Here is a 23,364-nt window from a genome sequence, read left to right on the forward strand (position 1 = left end):
GGCATCCGGGTTTGGCTAAGAAACTGCTCGCCAAGCAAGCGCTTGAGGAAAGCGACGAGGACTCCGCAGAGCAAATTCCTACAACTAAAGCTGCAAGAATCCAAGAGGCTTCGCAGCGGGTATCAAAATCATCTAGCAGCAAGCCGAAGAAGGCTGTCAAGGTGAAGGAGGCCGTCGATACATCCGACAGTGACTGGGACAAGCGCAAGGAAGAGCGCGTAAAGCGCATCAACAAACGCGCTCCCACTGGGCATCCGGGTTTGGCTAAGAAGCTGCTCGCCAAGCAAACGCTTGAGGTAGATGAGCAGCCACGACGCAAACTTCAGTTCACGACTGTCGACAGCCATGAGGTGAGGCGTAACGAAGCGACACACGCAGTCTAGCAGTTGGCACAGTGAAGGACGGCTGGAGCTAGGAGCTGGGGTGCGGCAACTCGCATCTTCATCAGAGGCGCCTAAGTCGGGACTGCGACCGCCGAAACAGAAGCAGGTAGGGTAGGTGCCTCTGGTATTCTCCATTCAGTGGCTGTCTCGACGGTGACTCTAGGAGGTGTCAAGTACGCAGGTAACAACGGTAAGCGTTGAAACAGGGATCGAATGTAAATCTTTGCAGACTCCTGATCTGTCAACTACTTCAGTGGGTGGATCCAGACGTTCAAACAGACCCCTCTTCCCAGCCCCTCCATACATTCAACATCTGACAAGCCTCAGGACTTCCGAACGCATCGGAAGCGTATATGCTCAATGCGTGCTCCGTTGAAGGGCACCTTGGCTGCAGTCGCCGAGTTGCAGGCTGCGATGGGCATATTATGAGTCAAGCTCCCCAGTCGCCTGCGGGGCGGGCGTAGTGGACTCTGCCTGTGGTATTCCGGCTGTTTGCTCCTTGATTTCTTCCTGTCCTTGGTCTTCGGCAGGCTTCTGTCCACCAGTGAAAGCCTTGCCTTCCACTTCGACTTGAGGCACGCCCAACTCATCCACCTTGACTTGAACGTCAACGATGCTGTCTTTTGCGTCCTTCTCTTCCGCATCCTCCTTCTTCTCGTCTCGCTCGGCATCCTCCTCAGGAGGAGTAGCCTTGCCCTCCTTTCGCGCTTCGATCCTCGCCTGCCTCGCCTCTTCGCGCTTGCGCTTCTTCTCTTCTTCTTTCTTCTTCTCCAGTGCGTCTAGCTTCTCTTGAAGGGCAGCCATGTCTGTGGGCATGCAAAGCCCTCTAATGCCCTCAAACTCGCAGAACCAGGCCTCAGTGATCGCGTTGATCCAGCTGTGCGCCATCTGTTCACTAGGACCACAAAGCAACACCTCGTTGTTCTTATACTGCAGAGTGAAGCCTGCGTTAAATGGGGGAGCGCCCTCTCACAGTGCTTGAACGTGCCGACGTTTGCGACTGGTAGATCAGCATGGTGCAAGTCTAGCACCCGTTCAATGACGCGGTTGTAACGCAGCACCAGCTGCCCCGCGCGGAGCTCAGCCATCGCAGCTTCCTTAGGAACGATGCTGTCGTTCTCGCTCATCATGGCGAGTTGGCCTGTTTTTAAGTAGTCGCACTTCGACTTGCTCAGTTTCAGTTTCACTGTGTTAGGTTCAAAACTCAGCTACCTATTTTGGGAGGGGGCATGTTCAGAGCGCGATTCTTATTCACGGAAGCCATCCACGACCCTATGTTCTGGTCGGAGAATGACTGTTGCAGTCTGTTACGGAACAATGAGGCTACTTACTGTGCTGTGGACCTGAGCTCTTCCATGATTCTCGATTGAGCTCGTTGTAGGGCCAAAAGCTCCTCTTCCGCCCCGTACGCATCTCTAATGGGATCATGACTGACGTTGATCTCGGAGCCAAGTCGAGCCCATGCCAGCAGCGGCAGCAAAGCGAACATCAAATTAAAATCTGTCACAAAGATTACACAGCGTGGTGGTTACAAGCACAGAGACCTCGAAAATCCAAAAACGAAAGCAGACATGGCAGCAGCAGGGCGCCATGTCCAAAGCCCAACAACAACGTGAGAAGTGTTGTCTTGAAAAACACCACGAAGATGAACTCGTCCTGTCTCAACAACAACACCATAAGTCCTCCAATGGTAGAAAGCACTCCGTGCAGTAGTGGCGGGAACATCAGATACATGGTCTCTTTGAGCTTCTCCTTCGGACCGCAACCAAGAGCCTGAGTATATGACTTCAGCATGTGGACCGCGTAGTCCACAGAGAACCCCACAGACATGACGATGACGACCATTGATATCATGTTAAGCTTCACACCCCACCAACTCATGAGTCCGAGAAGGTTGACATCGATTAGCGCTGTGCACACCACCACGAGTGACAGACGCACTACACCGCTCCCTTCGAGAAACGCAGCCGAAATGAGTACAATGCCGGCGAACGCAGAAGCCAACGCCACTAGCGTTTGGCGCAGAATAATCCGGTCACTCTCAGAGAACACGAACTGGTCAAAGAAAGGCAGCACGATGAAGTCGGAGTCCTTGGTCGCCGCGTCTGTGAATGCTCGCATCTCCTTCATAAAGGAGAGGGGCTCTGCTGGTTCCGCGTCCAGAAAAAGAGCTACGCGCAAAGCGACCAGCTGGGTGCCGTCCATAACGTATAGGTCCCGCAGGGCCTCACTTGCAGTAGACGTGTCGTGCCATTCGGAGAAGGACTCAAGTGAACCAGACCGGAAGACGGTTAGAGGGTTTACCACACGCACGACATTGGGCAGAGCATTTATCAGCTCATCGAGGTGGGAGAGGAATTCGAGATTGGTGGGGTCGAACCAAGACACCGCCGCGCTTCGCGGCTCGAGCAGGAGATATCCAGTCTGGCTGGAGACGCCGAACGATTCTACGAGCGAGTGAGTTTCCCGCAATGGAGACGAAGCCCGTACTAATTCTAACTTGTCAAGGCCGATGTCAAAACGCAGCGCCAAACCCGTTATGGAGGTGCACAGAAGCCCAAGGAAGACCACAACCACGGCAGCTTTGACCAGTGGCAAGCTCAGGGGACGGGCAAGGTAACGAAGCGCCAGTCGACGCGCAAATTCGCCTACGGTACCGGATGGGGCTGTGTGTGCGTTCTTGTGTTGAGGGGTGAGGCAGAGGTGTTTTTCGTGAACCAGACTCACGATGGAGGTGACCCCCGAGGGGTCTCGAGGGAGGGAGCGCGTTCCCTGATGTGGGTTGCAACAAAGTGTCAATGGCCAGACCAGGATCGTCTTCTTGGTCTCCCGATCCGCCTCCAAGCAGACGACTGGCCAAAAGAATGTGAAACAGAAGACGTAGGTAGCAATCAGACTTGCGATGGTCAGCACGCAAAAGTTCCGGATTGCTACGTAGGGAGTCATCGCACCGACGCCAAAGGAGATGATGTTCGTGGCTGTGGAGAGCGTGATTGCCATACCGGCCTCTTCCAACGCGGTCTCGCAACGCAATGAGGCCCGTTCCTTGGAGTCAGGGACGAAATAGGTGAGGGTGTAGGCGTTCATGAGTACAAATGTGTCGTCCATTCCGATGCCCATTATAAGAAAAGGTACAGCATTAGCTGTTGAACAATGACGGAGCCCCACGATGTAGCAAAAACCAGCTCCGGACATGTACCCTAGTAGGGCCGAGATTACGGCAACGAGTCCAGAAAGCGTTCTGTGTTGCTGGGTGCACATTCTCACTTGGTTCGGTAGAGATCTCGGGATGAATTCCAGAAAAGAGTGTACACAAGGATTATACCCACGCAAAGTCCGTAATGCGCAAGCAGCTCCAAGTCGAACACGGTATCCGCAAGCATTTCGTCTGTGAAGGCGCCGTCAGTCCAAACATGACACACCACAGACGACTGCCTAGCGGCTAGCATATCGCCAACTGCCTTGTCGAAAGCATCTATCTGCTCCGTGGCGAACCACATTGAGGCGCCTAGAACCGCGTCAGTGAGTGCCCGGGGAGCCTCCTCCGGGAAAGCCTTAAAGTTGGCCAGGACGCTGGGGACGTATGTGACCTTCCTGGAGCGTCGGTTGATCAGCTCAGGGTACCGACCGAACGTTTGTATCGGCTGTCCGTATTGAGACGGACTCAAGTACAGGTCGGTGACGGATGAATACATACATTCACCAGTGATAGGATGGCGCTTACACACCTCCTCCCATGTGTAGGTGTCCTGAGGCTGTTCACCTCGTCCAAAAAACCAGGGAAGCAGCTTAGAGTCAACTAGATACATCTTCGGTCTGCTGTGGAACGCCAGCTGCTTAACGCTCTCTTCGATGCGAGCTATCTCTTCGAGATTTTCCCGGTCTGTGACATAGCCGGTTGTCGGTTGGTAAACGATCATAGCACCCTGAAAGTCGGGGAACAGACTTAACATTCGGTTTCGAACGTCTGTAGCCTCACTATGTTTCAGTGCATAGAGGACCTCAGTGTCGGTCTCTATAATCGCCGTCAACATTCCTAAGGACAGCACTATGCCAACTAGCGCTGACGCCAGCAGGAAGAAGCAAGGCCACTTAAAAACCATTCGAGACACGGTTCTGAACACGCGGGCGAAAGCTTGGGTGAGGTGCTGCCGCATTCCAGTCAGTATTATCGAATTCAATGAGTCTTTGGCAAGACATGGTGAGTCAACCAGATACCCCGGACATGATCGCTCTTCGCGAGAAAGTCCGGCGGGATAAGCGAAGTGAGTATTTGTCAAAAGTACGCAAGAGAGCAACAGAAGCAAGTTGACATGGGCAAGAGTCTTTGGGGTGATATACTCGCTGGTCCCAAAGAACAGCCAACTAAGCGTGTGGAACGTGAGGAGTAGTGGGGTCTTTGACAGCATCCCCGAGGCGGCATAGAGAAAAGCCACACGTCGTGAAGAAGCCACCACGACGGACCTACGATCCTGCGGTTCCTGCCAAGCACAAGGTGAAGGCACAACCGGTGATCCAAGTCTCCCCCCTGATACTCCAGCCGCCAAATCATCCCGCTCGTGGCCATCAAGTGATACTACAGTCGCCAAATCATCCCGCTCGTGGCCATCAAGTGATACTACAGCCGCCAAATCATCCCGCTCGTGGCCATCAAGTGGAGCTTTATCCTCGGAGACCGCGCAAGCAAGCGCCGACTTCGAGCGATTCTAGCGCATCGAGCAGTTTCTAGTTACGATAGATTGTTGTCGGTACTAGTCTACGAACACTCAATCCCATTCAGTCCAAAGTACACTGAATATTTCTGTGGGTGCTTGTGTGGTTGAGTCTTTCTGCGCCGCCCCGACTCCGCCCATGATGGTGCAGTGGTAGCACGTAGTTTCTAGTCACGATAGATTGTTGTCGGTACTAGTCTAAGAACACTCAATCAAGCGACGGCTGGCGTTTCCGTACCAATTCCTTAAAAATCTCCTTGTCCGTCTTGGAGTCAAACCGCATAGGAATGCACGTGGACGACAGCAGTTGCACAGCCACCACCTCAGGACTCTGGATGTCTGCCTTGGTCTCGACCCGCCTCAGGTCTCTGTCTGTCGAGAGCAGACGCTTGATGTGTTCGTAAGGCACTTCACGGCAGTGCTTGTCGTATGTCAAGCGCATGCACGAAGTCATGTCGTCGAATTGGAGACATACGGTGATGGCACTTCCGTTTTCCAGAAGGACTTGGCAGCGCTTACCTGCATTGCGCGCGTCATTCAGCCAGAGGTCCGCTTCTTCCTCAGTGAAACGGACGCCGTTGGAAAGAGGGCGAGATGAGCGTTCTGCAGGGGCAGGATCACAATCGCAGCAGAACACCATTGTTTTCGAATAATCGTGTGCAATGCGCACATCCGATCTCCAGTCAGGTAGCCGACATGACGATTGTGCGGATCTGGTACGCCCCGCGCTTTATGTGAACAGACGCTCACTCGAGATCGTTGGAAAGAAATATAAAACCGTGGCAGGTGAGGCGCTGATAAGCACTTTACACAGACTCGCTATTCACTACACTGGATCCCGAGGAAAAAGGTGCTATCAACCTGACGGAAGCGATTCTAGAGGCCACCGGAGACAGGAAGGTCTTCCTGAGGGAAGTGTACTGTGGGCTGCTCGGGAGGGCGACGAAGCGACCATGGGGGTGCGTGGAGCCTGCGGACTGGGATGTGTCCCGCGAGAGGAGGCCTCGTACACTGTTTGAGTCGTTAGAATTAGGCGAACGGTTGGAAACGCCAGTAGATGACGTGCTCAAATGCCACATACAAGCAGCCGCAAGCAACGCGGAGGCCGTGCTACTGCAGCCAATGGCCCAAACAATGTCGCCCTTCGGCACTGAGATCACACAGGTTGCGTCGCTTCCTGTCTTGGACCTGCCCACCACGCTCATCACGTCCCGCCAACCATTTGTGGCATGCGCGACGAAGCTCCTTCTCACTAGCAGCAACGCGGCTGTTAGAAATTACAAAGATGCAGTCAGCGCTCAAAAGTTGCTGGCTTTCCCTCCTGTGTGCAAGAACGGCGTTACCGGAGACCCGCTTCGGTTTGATCGTTACATCGAGACGTGGATGTCCAAGAGGGAGGACAGAGAGCGCCTCCGAAGGGTCAAAGAGGAAATAGGCCCACAACTTGATCCAAACTGCCGATTCAAGCCCTTACTGAATCGTGGGCTGCCCAGCGCGCTGCAGGCTAGAGGCCGGGGTCCCTGTGACCCGCTGCGCCTGCTGGGAAAGATGATAGATCTCATGGGACGGCCAGGGCCAGACGACATAAGGTGCCTTATCACCGAGATGGGCCTGAACGAGGACGACATTCAGGAGTGCAGCTTCATGCCAAACGCTTCACGCTACGAAGGCTTGTGTTACAAAGAGCGGCCACCTACCACCCAGGCGGCTCTCGCAGAGGCGAAGAAGCTGCCAACGGCGCTGGAACGGAGTCTGCAACTGATAGAAATACTGCTGAAGGGAGCGAGTCCGGTGGACTTGGACTTGGAGGCGCCTACGCCGCCTGCACCTTCCACAAGCAAACCTTTGTACGCGTGGCAACGCGAAAATCGCGAGCCTAAGTACCGTCGAAAGCGTCACTGCGCCCCAGGCGGTAAGCCGCCTGAAAAGTCAAAAGACCCTAGAGTGCTCTGGCAACGCAGCCTTCGCGGGGACGCAAAGGAGAGCGGCTTGTACATGAAAATGGGGCCTGAGGACACAGTGACTCACCGACACGCTGTGGATCACCATGCCTTCGACCCGGGCCCTTACGTGCGAGTTATGGCGGCAGCACGACCGGTGCTGAGAGCCAACCCGGTGATTCGGAAGATCAAGCGGGAGATAGCGGCGGAAACAGATCCGTTAAGGGTCGAGCGTCTGCGTGCAGTGCTCGTGAGGGCGGACAGCGTGGCGAGACCTGTGGTGGCTTTGTTGCCAGAGGACGTACTGGTCTCTCTGGAGAAGAGAATCAAAGCGTTGCCCGACCTTCCAAAACCGGTGGAAGACCGAAAAGAGACTAGAGCAGTGCCCGAGTTCAGCATATTGCTCGACGACGATTCAGCAAACAGGGAGTCTGTCCAATCTATAGATTATGAGGATGCAGGTAGGGTATCAGAGATGGAGGATGTTTGTGAGAGAGCTAGTCTGCGCCCAACCACAACGGGACGCCAGACTCAAACAGACGTGCCTGTCGAGTTGCCTGATCTCAACGATGCACCACCTTCGACAATAATTCCAGCAGCGAAGACTCTAATAGACGTTCCTGTACCTAGCCATGCAACTCAAACAGACATCCCTCCTGTCGCATCAATTCCTACTGCTACGGCTCCTAAGTCTGTCATTTCCCCTCCCTCTGAAGTCGTCAGTAGACCTCCAGTTGCCCCTGTCGTTGTGCTACAAAGCGGTTTCCGCTTTCGGCCAGTTTTTCAGACGACGGAAGAACTCGAGCGTCTAAACTCTGATCTATGATGTGTCAAATGCCAACACGACTCTAAAAATTCACGCAGTACAAGCGAAACAAGTAACTCGCATATCTTTCTCGGTGAGAACATCGAAGGTGTCCTCAGCAGTATCCTCCGCCACCCACAAAAGCAGCTCTCCCTTGCTGGTAGTGGCTCCGATGACCAACTCCGTAGCGTCAAGCAGGGCGATCCCCTTTATGCGGCTGCCACTGGCCGCCTTGACCGTCGATACCAGCTGTACTGAATCTGCGCCGAATCGGTATACAAACATCACTCCATCCTGCGTTCCAAACATTGCTGTCTCGTCCAGCAGTAGCATCGAGGTGACTCGCTTCATCGACACACAGTGCTCTTGCCCGTCCACCGAGAGGAGGCACTGGTCGTGAAAGAGGATGCCGTAGGTCCTCCCGTCAGGCGACCACTCACAAGCAAAAGGCGCGGTTTTGAACTTCTTCTTGCTGGCCAAGGACCCTTTTCTGAGGTCAAACACCGCAACCACCTTCTGTTCCCGTCCGACCGCCACACAAATGCTGCCAGAAGGATGAACGGCACATCCCTCGATCCCTCGTCCAGTGCCTCGCAGTTTGTGTAAAACTTGGAAGTTCTTCCATTGCCACAGTATGAGGTCGCCTTCCTCGTCGCCCGTCAGAATATGTGAGGGCTTGCCGTTGGACCCAAACACCACATCCGAGCAGGTGACTGTTGACGCGTGATCAGTCAGCACCATCTTTTCCTTGCAGCTGTTGATGTCGTATACTCTCACAGTTTGATCGGATGAAGTGGAGATTAGGAATGAGCCGGCAGCCCTCAGTGATTTTACACACGACATGTGAGGAGTGTACGCGAACACTTGGCTCACAGAAATGTCGGCAGCCTCATCGCGGTCTTCTGTGTCGGTTTTAGCCTTCTTTGCAGGAGGGGCCTGCGACTCGAGACGAAGGTCAAGGTTGAAGCCAACGATGCCTCCGTCATAGGTACCACATACCAGCACAGGCATAATCCTTCAATTTGCAACTAACAAAATTCATCCGCGGGTTTGATCACTGCAAAATTCCGCAGCGGCACCTCAAATTACGAAAAGACAATAGTCGCAGCTTAGCCAGGCTTCTCGGTAGTCAAATGCACTCCTTGCTCGTATGCCTCCAGATAGGCGTTCACGGTCAAGTCGAAGTGGTCCACGGCAGCGTTCATCAGCGACAGTTCAATGTTTTCGTGCTGCACGAGAATGGACTGCGTTACCATCTTCCCATCAACGTTCAGACCTTGGAGGGCTTCCACGCCATTGTGAACCCGAATGACGAAACCGCAGCGTTTGAGTGTATCCGCGACTGATTGAGGTGCTCCCTAACACTCACGAGACGTCGTCGCCTTGGTAGCGTTCACTCCCCTGTTGGTGAGCTCAGACAACGGACGAGCGGCGAGATGGCTGACGATTTCCGTGCATAGGGTTTTCGTTTTCTTGTGCTGAAGAATCCAAGCCACTCGGTCAGCGTTAGTGGTGTAGAAAAACGAGTTGCTGCCTCCAGAGGGTCCTGCCTCGTCGAATACTGAGTGAGTTGCCGTGTACCGCAGCACCAACGCAGGCATGTCTACCACTGTCTGATCCAGCAGCGCTGGAATGTCAGCCGTCAACGCAGAGATCAGCTTGCCAGAAGTCATGCGGAGAACGGGGACCAACATAAACTCTTTGGTGGATTTCTGCTGGCCAATAACGCGGGCTAAGGACTCGAGAGTAGATTTGTGCAGAATCATCTGATCATCCAGCAACATCGTGTAAAGCCCACCCATTGCAGCTCCCTCCTCCGCCAACCATTTCATCCCATGGTTGTTGTTGAGGAGGTAAGACGGCCTGTCAGGAACCCATGAGAGGAAGTTGAAGTTGACAGGGTGGTGGATGCGGTAGACATCGGGGTTAAGCCGCAATAAGGCTTCGATGGCGTTCGCTTCAGTGGTGTTAACGATACGGTCTACAAAGAAGAGACGCTCGACAACTAGCTTCTTTGAAATGATGTCCATGTGCTTAGTTGTCGCCTCATATTCTAAAATCCGTTGAAGATTGTGCCGCACTGAGGCAGGCGCCGTCCACGGAGGAAGAGAGTTGCTGATCAGCCTCGCCACCACGAATCGCGGATGAAGCGGCTTGGGCTGCACTGCCTCGTCATTGTCGGGCCATACAGTGTCAATGGGAGACTGGAACAGATCAAAGGCGTCCAGGTCTTCAGGCCGCAGAGAGACGGGCGTATAGCGAGGTAGGTAGGGAATATCGTTTAATCGCCCGTCGACTAATGCTGATCGAAGACAGCTGTCCGTGGCGCATAACATCCCAACATCAACTTGATCATGTGACTCTGGGGTAGATCTGATCAGAAACCTTAGAAGCACGAGTAACGAGATACCCAGAAGGGACAAACCAATGGCCTGTATTCTCATCCGAGAAATCCTTCTTTTTCCTCGCTAACATGACACATCTCTAGCAGATCGCAGTCTACTGCTGTGCCGACAAACAGCACACATGTATGGAGTTTCAGCCAGCCAACAGAGAATTTATCGCAGTTTCGTGATCACCGTGACTCCGTTTGAGCGCCTCTAGCGCAGCGGCCTCGTCGAAACCCATGTCCAGCAAAAGCTGCACCTTCTGTGTTAGCGGCTGTGCAAAGCTGGCCGTCCAGCTTCGAGCAGTGCTGTCAAAGAGGCTCTTGTGGTTGCGGAACATCGCTGCCACCTCAGCGTCCTGAGGCTCATCTGGTTCCGGACAGGAGAGCAGCGCCTGAATGGAGAGAAGCGTGGTCCTAATTGTCAGAGCCGGCGACCACTCGGCTTTCAGAATGTCCAGACAGATCATGCCCGTTTGACTTGACACGTTAGGATGCCAAACCTTGGTATCAAATTGGATCCTAGGAGGCTGATATGGGTAGTCCTCAGGGACCATAATGTCCAGGTCAAAAATGCCGCCTTCGTACACTGTGCCGTGGGGCCCGTGGATCCGAGCCCTCCAGTGGTAGAGGTCGTTATCGACGGTCTCCACGAATATCATATCATCCTCCGCCTCCGTCATGTCTCTCAACTCCTTCAGAAGGCGTTTGTTTTCACGAGAGTCCATCAGTCACGTTTATGGATATTTTTCCTACGCACGGCGAAGCTTCCATTCTCAAACGATCACAAATGATTAGGGGGGGGTTATTGATTAGCGACCCACATGGCAGTATAGAATTAGTCAAATTCGTTGTATTATGCCTTGCTGCGCTGGATCTGGAGTACCGAACGACAAGTTCTCTACCTTGCCTGATGCGTGTTACCACGGTAATCTTGACAAAATCAAAGAGATTATGAAGAAGGACAAGGATGCCGATTTAACGAAGAGCGACCACGATGGGAACACCTGCCTGCATAGGGCTGCGCAGTCTGGCAGCGCCGAGGTCATCACGTTCCTCCTGGAGAACGGCGCAGACCCCACCAAGAAGACGAAGGCTGGAGAAACTGCTTTGCAGGTAGCAGTTTTCCACCGTAACCTAACAGCCGTAGAAGCGCTATTGAAAAGCAAAAGCGTCGCGAAGGTCATTAACTATAAGGATGACAAGTTGCAGATGACTCCTTTACACGTTGCCATTCGAAATGGATCAGCGGATATCGTCAAAGTGCTACTGGACAGCGGCGCAGACGTCAAGGAACAGGACGCCACCGCGCAAGACGCCTTGGCACTGGCCCTCTTCTGGCACCAGCAGGCACAGAGCGGCATGGCCTCACCTAAGGCTGAGCATGGGAAAGCGTTGGAGTTCATTCAAAAGGCTGTTGATAAGCTTTAAGACATATGCGATCTTGGGGGTGACATGACTTTCCCGTCTTCTTTTACATGATTCACAACTACTCTAACTCGTGATAGTTCCGACAGCAGTGGTTGTGTAACGTCTACGTCTGCAGGTTGGTGCTTGACTGGCTTGGTAGGTGGGGAGTGGTAGCGGATCTCCGTTCCGCATATGCACTTCGCAGCGGCCCTCTTCTTGTGCTGTTCTTCCTGTACAAGTCTATCGCACTCAGCAAGAAGGTCGCTTGAATCTGACTGCCGCATGCCGAGTTTGTTATTTTTTTTCACCAAAGGCGTCACGCAAAAAATCACACTCGCAGGTACTTGCGTGTGTGCTTGTCAAAGCAAACTTCAGGCACAAACTGGAAATGGGCGCTCTTCAACTTTAGGTGCTTAAGCATGAGGGCTTGCTCATGAGACAAAGGCTTTCCTGCTGAACACACTACAAAGTCTTCCAGCAGCAGAATCTTGCCATCCTTCAGAAGTGTCTTGAGTCCCAGCTTCCTCAGAAGAGGCTCCATGTTGTGGGGGAATTGCTTCAAGGAGTCGGGGCCCTCATGAAGGACCACGGTGTCGGAAACAACGAAGCCTCCCTTGGCATACTCTTCGACGTCCAAGGACTCAATGAACTCCACAAGTTCTGCAGGCTCCTTATCCGTAAACAGTAGCGCCCTATTCTCCTTAAGGTTCTCAGAGATCTTCTCCAGGTCTTGAGCCAGGTCTGACGACAGCTCGGACAGTGCCCTTTGCATAACTCTGTTTCGTCCCATCAGAATCCGGCCGTTCCCAGCCAGATGTTCCCGTATGACCTTCATGTGGTTGTTCTTCGGATTCTCTACTCGGAACAACCAGATGTACCTGAACCCCTCAACTGCTCCAGTGACACGCTCCATCTGGTTCTCCCGCATCTGCTTAGCATTCTTCTTGCGTACCACGGTGAGGCTCACTGGCCGCGCCCTCTTAGATTTTACCATCCTGTCGGAAATAGGTATTTATTCACTGGTCGCTTATCTCTATGGTGGAGTATTGTTGATGGTACGTAGTGTGGCGCGCGTTACCCACATGCCGTTGAACCACTCTCCACAGTATCATATCAGCACTTAAATCGCATTTTCAGATGGCGGACAGCGAGTCTTCATTTAGCCTTACGACCTTCAGCCCGAGCGGAAAGCTGGTTCAGATCGAGCATGCCCTCGCAGCCGTGACGAATCAAGGGTTGCCCGCACTCGGAATCCAAGCGGCAAACGGCGTCGTCCTCGCGTCTGAGAAGAGGCTGAGTTCCACATTGGTAGATCCGGCCACGGTGACGAAGGTGGCTCAGATCTCTCGAACCATTGGATGCACCTATTCGGGCATGCCGGCAGATTTCAGAGTGATTCTTTCGCGGGCTCGCAAGGATGCACAAAGCTACTGGCTAACGTACAAGGAGGACATCGCTGTGCTGGAGCTCGTCAAACGTGTTGCCGCGGTAATGCAGGAGTTCACGCAGACAGGCGGAGTACGTCCCTTGGGGGTCTCACTACTTATCGCTGGCCATGACATGCATCACGGCTTCGGGCTTTACCAGGTGGACCCCTCGGGTGCCTACTTCTGCTGGAAGGGCACTGCCATCGGTCGCGAGGCGGAGAATGCGAAGAGCTTCCTCGAAAAGAGGTTCTCGCCAACTATGGAAGTCGAAGACGCGACCCACACCGCAATTCTCACGCTGCGGGAAGGTTTTGAAGGTTCGTTCGACGAGCATGCCTTCGAGATCGGCGTGGTACGCCCAGATGGCACCTGGACCGAGTTGACTCCGGCTGAACTTGTGGACTACACGGCTGAGCTTGAGTAATCACGCGACCAGACCTCTACCATGTCCACTTCTACCAGTAGACAGTGAGACCGACATCGCTAACAAACGAGCTGTATGACTATGTCAGGCGTTCCTGGGGCATTCATTCGCGTCAATTCTAAATCACAACACATGCTGTGGCTCGTGGGGCATTCATTGCGCTAATTTCTAAATCACAGAAAAAATGTCATCATCAGCTGAACCTAGTCTATCATCATCCTCCGTCAAAGACGTCGAGGATCAGTCAGCGGAGTTCTCAGAATTCGAATCTGAACCGGGGTCGATGAAGTTTGGGTCATTCGTGGAGTCCGTGAAGCACTCACCCCGAGTCAGCCCATGGAAGCTCGGTGTAGCTTCCTCTTTCTTGGTCTTGTACCTTATCATGATTATATGGGCAGGCGTGGATCCCAAGTTCTCGCCTGAAACCCCCATGTTCACCGATGATCGAATGATCATTGGAATCATCTGGATGGTGCTCGTCATCGTTTTCGGCTACTCAACTAGTGGATCAAAGTACCTCAACACCTTCTTCAAGGTGGTGCCAACCCTATTCCTCTTGTATCTTCTCAACGGAATTGCTGGCTCGTGTAACGTTTTTAACCCCAATGATTCAAGTCTGTATACTGTAGCTTCGCACTACGGCTTGCCCGCCTGCCTCGCGCTGCTCTGCTTGAACTGCGACGTCAAAGAGATGTCACGCCTAGGGTGGAGGTCCCTCCTGATGTTCTTTACTGCAACACTGGGAGTGGTTTTCGGTGGGCCTCTCGCGATAGCTCTGGTGGGGCTCACGCTCCCTCAGTACGTCTGTGGAGACAAAGTCTGGAGAGGCCTGTCCTATACGGCAGGATCTTGGATCGGCGGGGGAGCCAACGCCACTGCCATGGTCGACATCTTCCAGCCATCGCCTGATGCCCTGGCCCAGGGGATCGCTGTGGACATTATATGGGCCAATCTGTGGGTGGCGGTGCTATTCGTTAGCATCGGGTATGAAAAGAAGCTTAACCAGATTCTTAGAGCTGACAATGGACCTGTCGAGGCTCTCCGCGGAAAGATGATCGCGTACGAAGAAGCAACATCAAAGATCCCGATGAGCATGGATCTGCTGTTTATCACCGCAATCGGACTCGTGACTACGGGCGCCAGCAACTTTTTAGGTAAAGAAATCGCTGACGCTTTTGATGGCATTAACGGATCTGTGGGTGATTTTTTTGCTCGCATCGCTTTTAACAACATGACGTTCTGGCGTGTGATGTTGGCTACAATGATTGGGCTGACCTACTCCTTCACGCCTCTCAAGAAGTACGAAGGCGTCGGTGCATCCAAGGTAGCCAACATTCTGCTCTACTTTCTGATTTTGACCATCGGTATGATGATGGACATCACGAAAATTGTGGACAACCCCCCGATTTTCCTCGTGGGGTTCCTCTGGATCCTCACTCATGCCGTATGCCTCGTAGGCATGGGCTACCTCATTAAAGCGCCGCTCTTTTTCTTGGCTGTGGGCTCCCAGGCCAACATAGGAGGCGCGGCCTCTGCTCCAATCGTGGCTGGTTCGTTCCATCCTAGCCTGGCTCCCGTAGGCGCTCTGTTTGCAATCTTCGGATACATCTTGGGAACCTGGGGGGCATGGGCCTGCACCCTTATGATGGAGGCGGCCGCTCCTGTATGTCCCGCTTGACCTGTATGTCTTGACCTAAACGTTGGAAATCATTGTGTAAATCTTTACTTCATTGTCTGACATTTTGTTGGAAGGATTCTAGTCAAGTACGAACGACTACTACGCAGCTCTGCGGCAGGAGGGAACTCCAAGGCTGCAAGACCGCGCGCGTCATGATCTACACGCATATTGATCACACGGCTAACCGTGGTAATTCTGGGGATAATATGTGCAGCTTCGGCTACTCTTTTTCAAAGTTGTTGTAGAAATCAGTTCTGACGGCAGTGTCTACCAATAGAAATGTCTGCATTGATTGACCTCATGATTTCTGAAAGGGTTCGAATCATATATATTATGAGAATCACTCTGCATAGCAGAGCTCTCTGGGACCACAGTAGCTCCTTGGCGCTCGTCCAATGGTTGACCCACCCTATTGTTGCGTCGTCCGTGACCAAGCCAGTCGACTCTGACGATGCAGTGGCCATTCTGAAAAATCTATTCCAGGAGGTGGAGCCTTCTTTGACCTACCTCAATCATGAGTTGAGCAGCTGCAGCATCGCAGGGGGACCTCAGGTTGCGGAGCAGCTGCAGCGGGAAAACGCCTCCATCGACGAGAGTCTGCAACGGCTGGAGAACGATCACGAGCACATGAAGATTTTTGTCCAGGAAGTAGCAGATTCTACAGAAGCCACGAGCAGGCAACTAGAAGACCGGCTAACCGGCAAGGTGAAACCTCAGGAGGTCGTACTAAGAAGCAGACCTAGCCTTGAACTGAGGCCCAAGTCAGCAGTTGATTCTGCGAAAAGAGTCAGCTATATTGAAAACACGCCTCCGGTGGGATCGAATGCCATCGATGTTGTTTCAAGGGGAAAGCCTGTGCTGTTTGACCAAGAATTCAAAAGGAAAAAAAGCAAGCGATACCGTCTCAGTCAGTGTGTCAAGAAGCAATTGAGCGTCTTCGGTGTGTAAACGTGTAAAACAAGCTTAACATCCGTGCCGCTGCTGGCAATTCCTCGGTCATCGTCTTTTGTAAATGACTCTACCAATTATGAAGGCGTACGCTCCGGCATCACTTGCTGTTACGGTCCATCTTGGAGAACTCCCAGTCAGTGTTGTCAAGGGGGCACTTGGGTCGCGTCTTCAGCCATTTCGATATGCAGTGATAGTGGAACGCATGATTGCATGCACCCCAAGCCACGGTGCAGTTCTCCTGCTTTGGACCAGATTGGCACTCGATGCATAGATCCATGATGTGATTACGACATATGGCACAGTTGTCAACGTCGATATCCCAGGACCAGAGGGCCACTGCACTCCACTTTTTCACTTCAAACCGCGGTTTGGGCTGTGCCATCACGATTATGTTGAATTCGACCAAACCCCATACAAACGGCATTAGGTCTTGTGAGCAATGATGATCTGCGCCACGACAAAGGCTACCATGCCTAACAGCAACAGCAGAACGACCAGACCCATCACGGTACAAATCAACATACAAGTCTGCCGGCCCAACACGATCATCAGATACCCGATCGGGTCCGAGAACAGCATCCCAGGCGCTACGCGTCCCGTGGGAGCCGGCAGCGGATCTGGGTCCGAGCGTCCAGCGCCCACTGGGCTGGCTGAAGCAACGGCTTGCGGGACAAAATCCAGGGTGGCGTGGAGCCTCGCCGGGTTCATTGTGAAGCGCACAGGTCTCTTCTTCATCATGGCGCCCTTCTCTCCTGAAAAGCAGTTGCAGAGTGTGGGGGGCTCGCCGTCGTTCTCGCTGTCCGAGTCTACTGCCGCACAGAAAGGCCGGCACCCAGCGCGGGTGCACTTGCGGGGACAATTACACAGCTCAAACGGCAGGCAACAACAGTGGCGCAGCGCTGACTCGAACACGGCGTCACCAAGAGGGACGTTGAACTCTACAAAAAAGTCGTAGGGCTGCAGGGGCGCCGAGTTGTCCTTGAGACGCAGGAAGTGGAAGAGAGCGATAGGGTCCAAACAGCGCTTCTCAGATTTGTACACCTCCTGGACACTCTGTCCCGGGTCGGAGTCGAATAGCTTGAACTCGATCTCGAGCGCCTCCACCGGCAGCACCACGGGTACGAGCACACGCCAGTTGAAGTGCGCTTCTGCGCCTGCATAATCATGCACATCGGTCTTGTCGGTGTGACTGGTCATAATTCCATTGCGAGTGATGGAGATCACAGTCTCCACATAGAGGTCGTTGGTGTTCGTCGCATCCATGAAGACTGTGATGTTCTTCACATTCCATATGGTCAGGCGGATCTCAAACACGGTACTTTTGGTCAGGGGAGCGAAGGGACTCACAGTCAAGTCAGCAGGTGTTGTACTCATGGTTCTTGCCGGAGTGAGCTCCACTGCCAGTCTCACAGTGCCAGTCGTCGGTCCCTCTGTCTCGTTTAATGGGTCCTCTACCTTGATGAGGTTGTGAACCTCCACAGGCGAGAGGGCTGGAGGCGGAAGGAAACGGAACTGGCACTGGTCGTTCTCAAGCAGAATGGGTGGAGTCAAATCGTTGGCGTCGGGTTCGGCATTCAACAAAGCGAACCACCTATCTTCCAAATCCAGCACGAGAGAGCCGATAGCTGAATCGCTAGTCACTGCGTCGCCCTGGTCCATGACCTGCAAAAGAAGACGGCCATCTCCCGGAAAGCTGACCACGAACGTGAAAACCTCGCAGAAGTCGGGATCCAGGCTGTTATCATGTACAATCGGAGATACCTGCTCCTGCCCGCCTACGCTTAACTTGAGGTAAGGGTCACTCTTACCGAATATGTCCACATTGGTTAGGCGTCTGCCCGTGAGAACGTATATGTGCACCTGCACCAACTCCTTGATCAGGCCTCGACGGGGCACAGTTTCTAGTATCTCTGGGAGATCCTCGGACGTCTGAGCCTCCTCCTCCACGACGCTCACGTGGCACTTGCTTTGGCAGACCACTTGTTCGTCCTCCCCGGTGACCATCGGTGTGCTCGCGTTGAAAGGGCAGGGGAACTTCAACGGTCCTGTTTCTGTTCGCATCATTCTCTGCTGACCGAAGAACAGCAGCCGCACAACCAGCTCTCCCGCTCCCAAGTTCAGTGGCTCGTCCCACCCAAGCTCATTTTGCATGTCTACCATACCACGTGGTCGAAGTAGGGGTGTGTCCATGTTGAAGCCGCCTGGAACGTGATAGTAGCGGCGCATCTCTAGGTTGTGGACAGTGTGTTTAAGACGTTCCAGCTCGTCACGGACGCGGGAACGCGCCTTTTTACCTTTGGCATGACCGAGTTGTCGCTCAAGCTTCACAAACCACTGCCGGGTCATAATGTCCTCGAACGCCTGCAGCGTCAGCGTGTGAGTTGCCACGATGTACAACCCTCTTACCGCCGGAAACCGAAGATCAAAGGAAGGGGCGACCATCTATGTTTCCTCGACCCCGAGCACCTACCGAGTAATATTTTCGGTCCTTTAACCCTCGCAGAACTAGAATCGTGTCTCCGGCGTTCTTGACATTGGTTTCACGCCGCCAAACCACCTCCGCGTCCACTGCGCTGACCACATTAACCATGGAAGTCGTTCGATGACCTTCAAAGTCGAGCAGGTTGTACCTGGCGAGCAGACAGGAGCCGTCCTCGGCTAGGGTGCGGCACACATGACCTACGGGGCGGATCCAACTACGCAATGCACGCTCTAGGCTCCCTTCTCTCGCGCTCGGCTCGTTGCGGGTCTTCTCGTGGAATAGAGCCTTCCAGAAAGAGGCGAACTCCTCGGGGTTGGGCCCTAGGTCCGAGGAATCCACCCCAAGCTCCGGGTCAGCGAATACCCATCCAACTCGATTGGGGTCTCCCAGGACGCAGTCTGAGGGGTTCACCAGAACAGCATCTTGGTCTGCGTCCTCGACGCCTTGTAGATAGAAGGCGTCCTGGTCACGAATCATGCGCCCACAGAAGCAGTCCTCGTCGTACAGGACGAACCCAGGCCTGTCTGTGAACATGTCCACCCAAGTGATCTGCGCTGACTTTGTCGTGATGGGCACTCGGTAGCTGATGTCATCCAGACCAGTAAGGTCTGGTGGGGCCGTTCCGATGGCAGGGACTCGACCAAGATCGAGCGTTCTGAGTCCGCGCTGAGCTTGTGACACAGGGTCCAGGTCCTCGTCGTTGATCCAGTTTTTGGATACATGAAGGCTTGATCGGGCTATCTCCTGGTTGGTGTTGTCGGAGAGGACTAGTGACACCTCTGGCAGTATTAGTGCCGGGCGAGACAGAGCTGGAGTTTGGAGATAGGGCAACACGGGCGTGGAGAACACAGGAGACCGCACCACCATACCAACAGGCGTGTCCAGCTGCATCCCTGCCATGTACGGCAATGAGTGCATGGCATCCAGCAATGCCTGCTCGATGACAACCGAACCCTCAGATCGTTCCGCAAGGCGAATGACATTGGGTGCTGGCAACTCCTCCCGAGGAAGAGCAAATGCCACTCTCCCGGCCGTCTCCTTCCAGAATGAGGACACCGTCAGGGTAAGGGAGTCTGCCTCGGCTGAGAGCCCTCGCAAACCAAGCACGGTCAAGTCGAAGGACAAGCTCATGGTACGTGCCTTCACAAGGTCGGGTCGGGTCACCATACTAATCACAGGCCACTTCACCATCTGGTTGTCCTGGTGCCAAATGCAACCGGACCCCGCTACGAGCTTGGCGAAGTCAGCACACTCAAAAGAGAAACCACAGCACGCCAAGACACGAGGCGCGCCCGAGTGACTCGGTGGAGGCAGCTGCGTGGGAGAGTTTAGGTGGTACCAAATCGGTTCATGGGCTTCATTGGGACTGTAATTGGTAGGGTTTCGGTGCTCCAGGAACGGTACGTCCCAGTCTACAGCAGTTCCAATGAGCTCTCGCTGGCAGTAGCCGCTCTGGCTTGGAGGATCCAAATCGTAAAGACGAATCACGCAAGGAGGGAAGTCACCCTTCTTGAGCGTGATGGGCACTACCGCCCGTTGGAGGAATGATGGGAATCTGGACGGCCTCAGCAGCTCGTCAAGGTCTGTGAAGTCGTCTGGAGGTCCTGTGTTCATCGAACTGATGACTCTATCCTCAATCAAGATTTCCCAGAACGCATTCACTCCCGACGTCTCGTCGAGAGACGGCAAATTAACCGCCTGCAACACGTCAGTATGGAAGTACGCGTTCCCACAGAGACAGGCGTCGCCTTCTTGGAACACCACTGGAGGTGGCTCTCCCTCGCGGTCCCAGAAGCAGAACAGCCCTGGTGATCCGACCCGCTGGTGCGTGGTGTCCAGTGAACAGGTTTTGCGTGTGGTGATGGGCTCTGGGACGTAGGCCTCCACATACCTGGTGTCAAGCCGTTTCTTCAGGTCCTTAAGGGAGGTGGAACGGGCCTTCATTGAACTTTCGGTCTCACCTGCGGCTGACAGCTGCGGAAACAGCGCCGTGATGGCCTCCAGGTCTAACCGTCGATGTTGAACCTCCTGGTGAACCATGGTTAAGAGATGTTCTGTCTCCCGGGCCGGAACCATTCTCGCGCTAAGTCGCAAAGCTCCGCCGAAGTTGCTGGGATACCTAGACTCGGGCACGGGCACGACGCTTTCGTCCCATGTGAGCTTGATCCATTCCCAGCTTCTCTCGGGGAGAACGAGAGTGGTGATATCTGCAGCCGGAACTGATCTTTGGCGCTCGCTATACTTCCGGCTTTTCGCCAGTGCTTCTGCTGGGGGCCATGTAGGACCTGTGGACTTTTCAACGTGCCCTGAGGGGTAGGTCAACCGAATGCAGCCGTACAACTGAGGAGGACTGTCTTCTTCCCCTTCGGGGACCAAATAGACGTAGGCGTAGTCGACATCTGGGAGAACATTGAGGATTCCAGACACTCTCGACACCCATGCGGCGTTTTGCCCCAGTTTTACGTCCAAGGTTGCATCGGGGAGGGCGACAGCCAGATCCAAGCCGGCGGATGCGTAAGGGCCACAATCCCGCTTCGACACCGCCTTTCGCTTCCGACGACTGTGTTCACGCGCAGGCCATTGATATCCGTGGAATCGAAGGACACCATTTCCGTCAACGTAGCCAGGGAACTCCAGCACGTCGGCGTTCTGGGGAGAGATCTCGCTGAGTTTTCGGGCCGCCCTCAGTGAGCCGAACGACGAGCTGGTATGTGCCTTCTGGGGGTCCAGAGGAGACCCGTCATCATGAGAGACATCGAGGGCACACCCAGCTACTTGCACCAGTAAACTAACGTTGCGCTCGCGATACCGTGACGCCAAGTAGAGGCCCCGGTCCACTCCAATTTCCAACCTCATGCGCGTGCCGATGACGTCAGGGTAAGGAGGCCAACCACTGGGTTTGTTCCGGCTGCGGCTCCATACTGTGCAGAGAGAGCCGCGGTAAGTCGAGCCCTTCAGTACACCTTTTATCATAGACTCACTGATATCCAGACGACTACCTTCCGAGCTGCCACCGAACATATGATGCCAGTGTAGGCTGTCGTAGGTAATCGATGACACGCGTGCCTGCCCAATCAATGAGGCGCCCATACTGGCGAAGCCTGGAATTGGACAATCCGAGTCCAGAACGGACACGACGATTTTCTGCCTGCGTCGGCGAGTCGGGACATCCACGCCCAGGGCTTCAAAGTCCACTTCACGCTGGGTGTTGTCCTGCACCTTCGTCTCGCTCGTGGTCCTGCGGCTCGCAGGCAGGTGGTCGACCTTCACGCTGACATAGGGATCACAGTAGCTGTGTAGGTGGGTTTGGTTCCACGAGGTGTCCATCTTAGGAAGAAAGTCAGCGTAGGACCGCAGCCAAACGGTCTCGACTTTCTCCTCCTTGGCCTGCTTGCCTGCAAGGGCGAGAGAAGCCACCTGAGGCGGGGGATACACGTCAAGATTGACAATGTAGAGGGGTGGGTCCTTGATAGGTTTGACAGTCACATAGACCAGCATCTCGCCTGTCGTCGCTGTGTTGGAAAGGAGCTGCGCCCTCGCCGCCCAGCACGCCTTAGTGTCCTCACAGGTCTCCTGCATCTGGTCGAGGCCCGCTGAAAAATGCCCCTCCACCACCAGGGGTTGCGCGTTTTGCTTCGTCTTGTGCTTGGTTTTCGGCAGCACAGCCGATCCACTGGGCTCCTTGAGGGATGGCGGGACACCCTCGCGAACGACATCAAGTTTAGCAACGTCAGGCACTAGCGTGTCGTCCAGGAGAGCAGATCCCAGGCTGGACACGGTGGTGGACTCTGGAGGAGGCTCAAATTGCAGCCGGCGTGCCTGCTGGAGCTCGGCGGGTGTCGCTTTCTGTGTGAGCCATTCCAGCTGTAGCCTGGAATGGACCACGTCCTCAGGCGTTGTCTGCGGCAATGTGAATTGCGACATCCAACCTTTGCGTTTGGGGCCATACTGGACTAATGTACCAGTAGGCTTTCCAAACGCCGACACCCGAGGGGGGAGCTCATTCAGCGAGACCCTTACATACGACAGACGGTCTTCAATGTCTACAGAATGCTGGGATTCCAAGATCCCTACGCATACGGCGAGGTCGACCGGCTCACTCGAGCGCCCTCCCGCCTTCGTGGCTGTCTCCAAGAGGTCTGGCTGATCGTCTAGATTGTCGACAACAGTCCACAGGATGCGTAAACGTGATGGTGGCGGCCGCGAAAACCAGCCTGACGGCACCTTGTCAAGGTCCAGCACTTCGCTGTTGATCTTGGTAGCCGCCTCCGGAATCTCCAACCTTGTTTGCCCAAGGAAGTCTCCCTTCCGGCCGAAGTCAGCATCCCAAACCTGTAGAAGCAGCGACCTGGACCCCACAGGCCTCAGTTCGAACTCAAACGTGTAGTCCCATGTCGGATTCAGCGTTTTGTCAACCACAGGGGAACTGAATACCTCAGAGCCCCAATGTAGCTCCACGTAGGGATCGGACGTTCCAGTGATATCCCCAGCAGCCAGGTCAGTCGCCGATAGAAGGCACAGCCGCAGGAACAGTTGCTTGTCTCTGTCTTCTCCAACGAATTGCTCTGCCTCTGTGATCTCGATCGACGATCCGCATACCCAAGACCTTGGTTGGACGGATCCGTCGAGCTGCATTGAGAGATCAGTGGCTACTCACGCAATCTACCAGTAGGCCGGTGCGGGGTACGATACCCATGCTCTGTAGCATGGCCAAGCGGTTGGGGTCCATGTGTGCTTTGTGTGCGATACGGCTGACGTGGTTTTAA

At 54.2% G+C, this 23,364-nt stretch overlaps 15 protein-coding genes across 21 annotated transcripts; 6 read left to right on the top strand and 9 right to left on the bottom strand.

Moving 5' to 3' along the window:
• KVP18_005122 (uncharacterized protein) lies at positions 1-568 on the top strand (the record flags this gene model as incomplete). Its single annotated transcript, XM_067949485.1, has 3 exons — positions 1-350; positions 379-494; positions 523-568. Coding segments are annotated over 3 exons (512 nt in total), but the record flags the coding sequence as incomplete, so codon positions are not given.
• Positions 129-518, bottom strand: KVP18_001497 (uncharacterized protein; the record flags this gene model as incomplete). The annotated part of the gene is made up of 1 exon (XM_067951576.1): positions 129-518. The coding sequence occupies one exon, from the start codon at positions 516-518 to the stop codon at positions 129-131; it is 390 nt and encodes a 129-aa protein (XP_067806454.1).
• Positions 569-806: 238 nt separating the features above from the next.
• On the bottom strand, positions 807-1,872 carry KVP18_001504 (uncharacterized protein; the record flags this gene model as incomplete). 2 transcript variants are annotated; one of them, XM_067951591.1, is made up of 4 exons in its annotated part: positions 807-1,327; positions 1,357-1,569; positions 1,596-1,687; positions 1,715-1,872. In XM_067951591.1, 4 exons carry the CDS (start codon positions 1,870-1,872, stop codon positions 807-809), a joined length of 984 nt encoding a protein of 327 aa, XP_067806466.1. The 2 variants fall into 2 exon arrangements, with proteins under 2 accessions (XP_067806466.1, XP_067806465.1); XM_067951590.1 differs by lacking the exons at positions 1,596-1,687; positions 1,715-1,872 and having other exon boundaries at positions 1,357-1,513.
• A 23-nt stretch (positions 1,873-1,895) lies between these two features.
• KVP18_001499 (uncharacterized protein) lies at positions 1,896-4,792 on the bottom strand (the record flags this gene model as incomplete). 3 transcript variants are annotated; one of them, XM_067951579.1, is made up of 2 exons in its annotated part: positions 1,896-3,624; positions 3,651-4,792. In XM_067951579.1, the coding sequence occupies 2 exons, from the start codon at positions 4,790-4,792 to the stop codon at positions 1,896-1,898; spliced, it is 2,871 nt and encodes a 956-aa protein (XP_067806457.1). The 3 variants fall into 3 exon arrangements, with proteins under 3 accessions (XP_067806457.1, XP_067806456.1, XP_067806458.1); XM_067951578.1 differs by lacking the exon at positions 3,651-4,792 and having other exon boundaries at positions 1,896-3,503; XM_067951580.1 differs by lacking the exon at positions 1,896-3,624 and having other exon boundaries at positions 3,647-4,792.
• Positions 4,793-5,303: 511 nt separating this feature from the next.
• Positions 5,304-5,735, bottom strand: KVP18_001507 (uncharacterized protein; the record flags this gene model as incomplete). The annotated part of the gene is made up of 1 exon (XM_067951595.1): positions 5,304-5,735. The coding sequence occupies one exon, from the start codon at positions 5,733-5,735 to the stop codon at positions 5,304-5,306; it is 432 nt and encodes a 143-aa protein (XP_067806470.1).
• A 22-nt stretch (positions 5,736-5,757) lies between these two features.
• On the top strand, positions 5,758-7,861 carry KVP18_001508 (uncharacterized protein; the record flags this gene model as incomplete). Its single annotated transcript, XM_067951596.1, has 2 exons — positions 5,758-5,881; positions 5,910-7,861. The coding sequence occupies 2 exons, from the start codon at positions 5,758-5,760 to the stop codon at positions 7,859-7,861; spliced, it is 2,076 nt and encodes a 691-aa protein (XP_067806471.1).
• Positions 7,862-7,891: 30 nt separating this feature from the next.
• KVP18_001498 (uncharacterized protein) lies at positions 7,892-8,851 on the bottom strand (the record flags this gene model as incomplete). The annotated part of the gene is made up of 1 exon (XM_067951577.1): positions 7,892-8,851. The coding sequence occupies one exon, from the start codon at positions 8,849-8,851 to the stop codon at positions 7,892-7,894; it is 960 nt and encodes a 319-aa protein (XP_067806455.1).
• A 98-nt stretch (positions 8,852-8,949) lies between these two features.
• KVP18_001505 (uncharacterized protein) lies at positions 8,950-10,284 on the bottom strand (the record flags this gene model as incomplete). 2 transcript variants are annotated; one of them, XM_067951592.1, is made up of 2 exons in its annotated part: positions 8,950-9,182; positions 9,210-10,284. In XM_067951592.1, 2 exons carry the CDS (start codon positions 10,282-10,284, stop codon positions 8,950-8,952), a joined length of 1,308 nt encoding a protein of 435 aa, XP_067806467.1. The 2 variants fall into 2 exon arrangements, with proteins under 2 accessions (XP_067806467.1, XP_067806468.1); XM_067951593.1 differs by lacking the exon at positions 8,950-9,182 and having other exon boundaries at positions 9,199-10,284.
• A 94-nt stretch (positions 10,285-10,378) lies between these two features.
• On the bottom strand, positions 10,379-10,954 carry KVP18_001493 (uncharacterized protein; the record flags this gene model as incomplete). Its single annotated transcript, XM_067951572.1, has 1 exon — positions 10,379-10,954. The coding sequence occupies one exon, from the start codon at positions 10,952-10,954 to the stop codon at positions 10,379-10,381; it is 576 nt and encodes a 191-aa protein (XP_067806450.1).
• A 130-nt stretch (positions 10,955-11,084) lies between these two features.
• Positions 11,085-11,657, top strand: KVP18_001496 (uncharacterized protein; the record flags this gene model as incomplete). Its single annotated transcript, XM_067951575.1, has 1 exon — positions 11,085-11,657. One exon carries the CDS (start codon positions 11,085-11,087, stop codon positions 11,655-11,657), a length of 573 nt encoding a protein of 190 aa, XP_067806453.1.
• Positions 11,658-11,964: 307 nt separating this feature from the next.
• On the bottom strand, positions 11,965-12,630 carry KVP18_001501 (uncharacterized protein; the record flags this gene model as incomplete). Its single annotated transcript, XM_067951582.1, has 1 exon — positions 11,965-12,630. The coding sequence occupies one exon, from the start codon at positions 12,628-12,630 to the stop codon at positions 11,965-11,967; it is 666 nt and encodes a 221-aa protein (XP_067806460.1).
• A 143-nt stretch (positions 12,631-12,773) lies between these two features.
• KVP18_001494 (uncharacterized protein) lies at positions 12,774-13,487 on the top strand (the record flags this gene model as incomplete). Its single annotated transcript, XM_067951573.1, has 1 exon — positions 12,774-13,487. The coding sequence occupies one exon, from the start codon at positions 12,774-12,776 to the stop codon at positions 13,485-13,487; it is 714 nt and encodes a 237-aa protein (XP_067806451.1).
• Positions 13,488-13,671: 184 nt separating this feature from the next.
• Positions 13,672-15,165, top strand: KVP18_001488 (uncharacterized protein; the record flags this gene model as incomplete). The annotated part of the gene is made up of 1 exon (XM_067951561.1): positions 13,672-15,165. One exon carries the CDS (start codon positions 13,672-13,674, stop codon positions 15,163-15,165), a length of 1,494 nt encoding a protein of 497 aa, XP_067806441.1.
• A 279-nt stretch (positions 15,166-15,444) lies between these two features.
• KVP18_001503 (uncharacterized protein) lies at positions 15,445-16,113 on the top strand (the record flags this gene model as incomplete). The annotated part of the gene is made up of 1 exon (XM_067951589.1): positions 15,445-16,113. The coding sequence occupies one exon, from the start codon at positions 15,445-15,447 to the stop codon at positions 16,111-16,113; it is 669 nt and encodes a 222-aa protein (XP_067806464.1).
• Positions 16,114-16,539: 426 nt separating this feature from the next.
• On the bottom strand, positions 16,540-23,327 carry KVP18_001502 (uncharacterized protein; the record flags this gene model as incomplete). 3 transcript variants are annotated; one of them, XM_067951588.1, is made up of 3 exons in its annotated part: positions 16,540-18,558; positions 18,587-23,227; positions 23,256-23,327. In XM_067951588.1, the coding sequence occupies 3 exons, from the start codon at positions 23,325-23,327 to the stop codon at positions 16,540-16,542; spliced, it is 6,732 nt and encodes a 2,243-aa protein (XP_067806463.1). The 3 variants fall into 3 exon arrangements, with proteins under 3 accessions (XP_067806463.1, XP_067806462.1, XP_067806461.1); XM_067951587.1 differs by lacking the exons at positions 18,587-23,227; positions 23,256-23,327 and having other exon boundaries at positions 16,540-18,462; XM_067951586.1 differs by lacking the exon at positions 23,256-23,327 and having other exon boundaries at positions 18,539-23,233.
• Positions 23,328-23,364: the final 37 nt, after the last annotated feature.

Source organism: the organism of the source record quoted next (assembly GCF_019968955.1).
Source record: "MAG: Porospora cf. gigantea A chromosome Unknown PgA_NODE_74_length_46327_cov_344.321, whole genome shotgun sequence".
NCBI classification, from domain to species: Eukaryota; Apicomplexa; class Conoidasida; order Eugregarinorida; family Porosporidae; genus Porospora; species Porospora cf. gigantea A.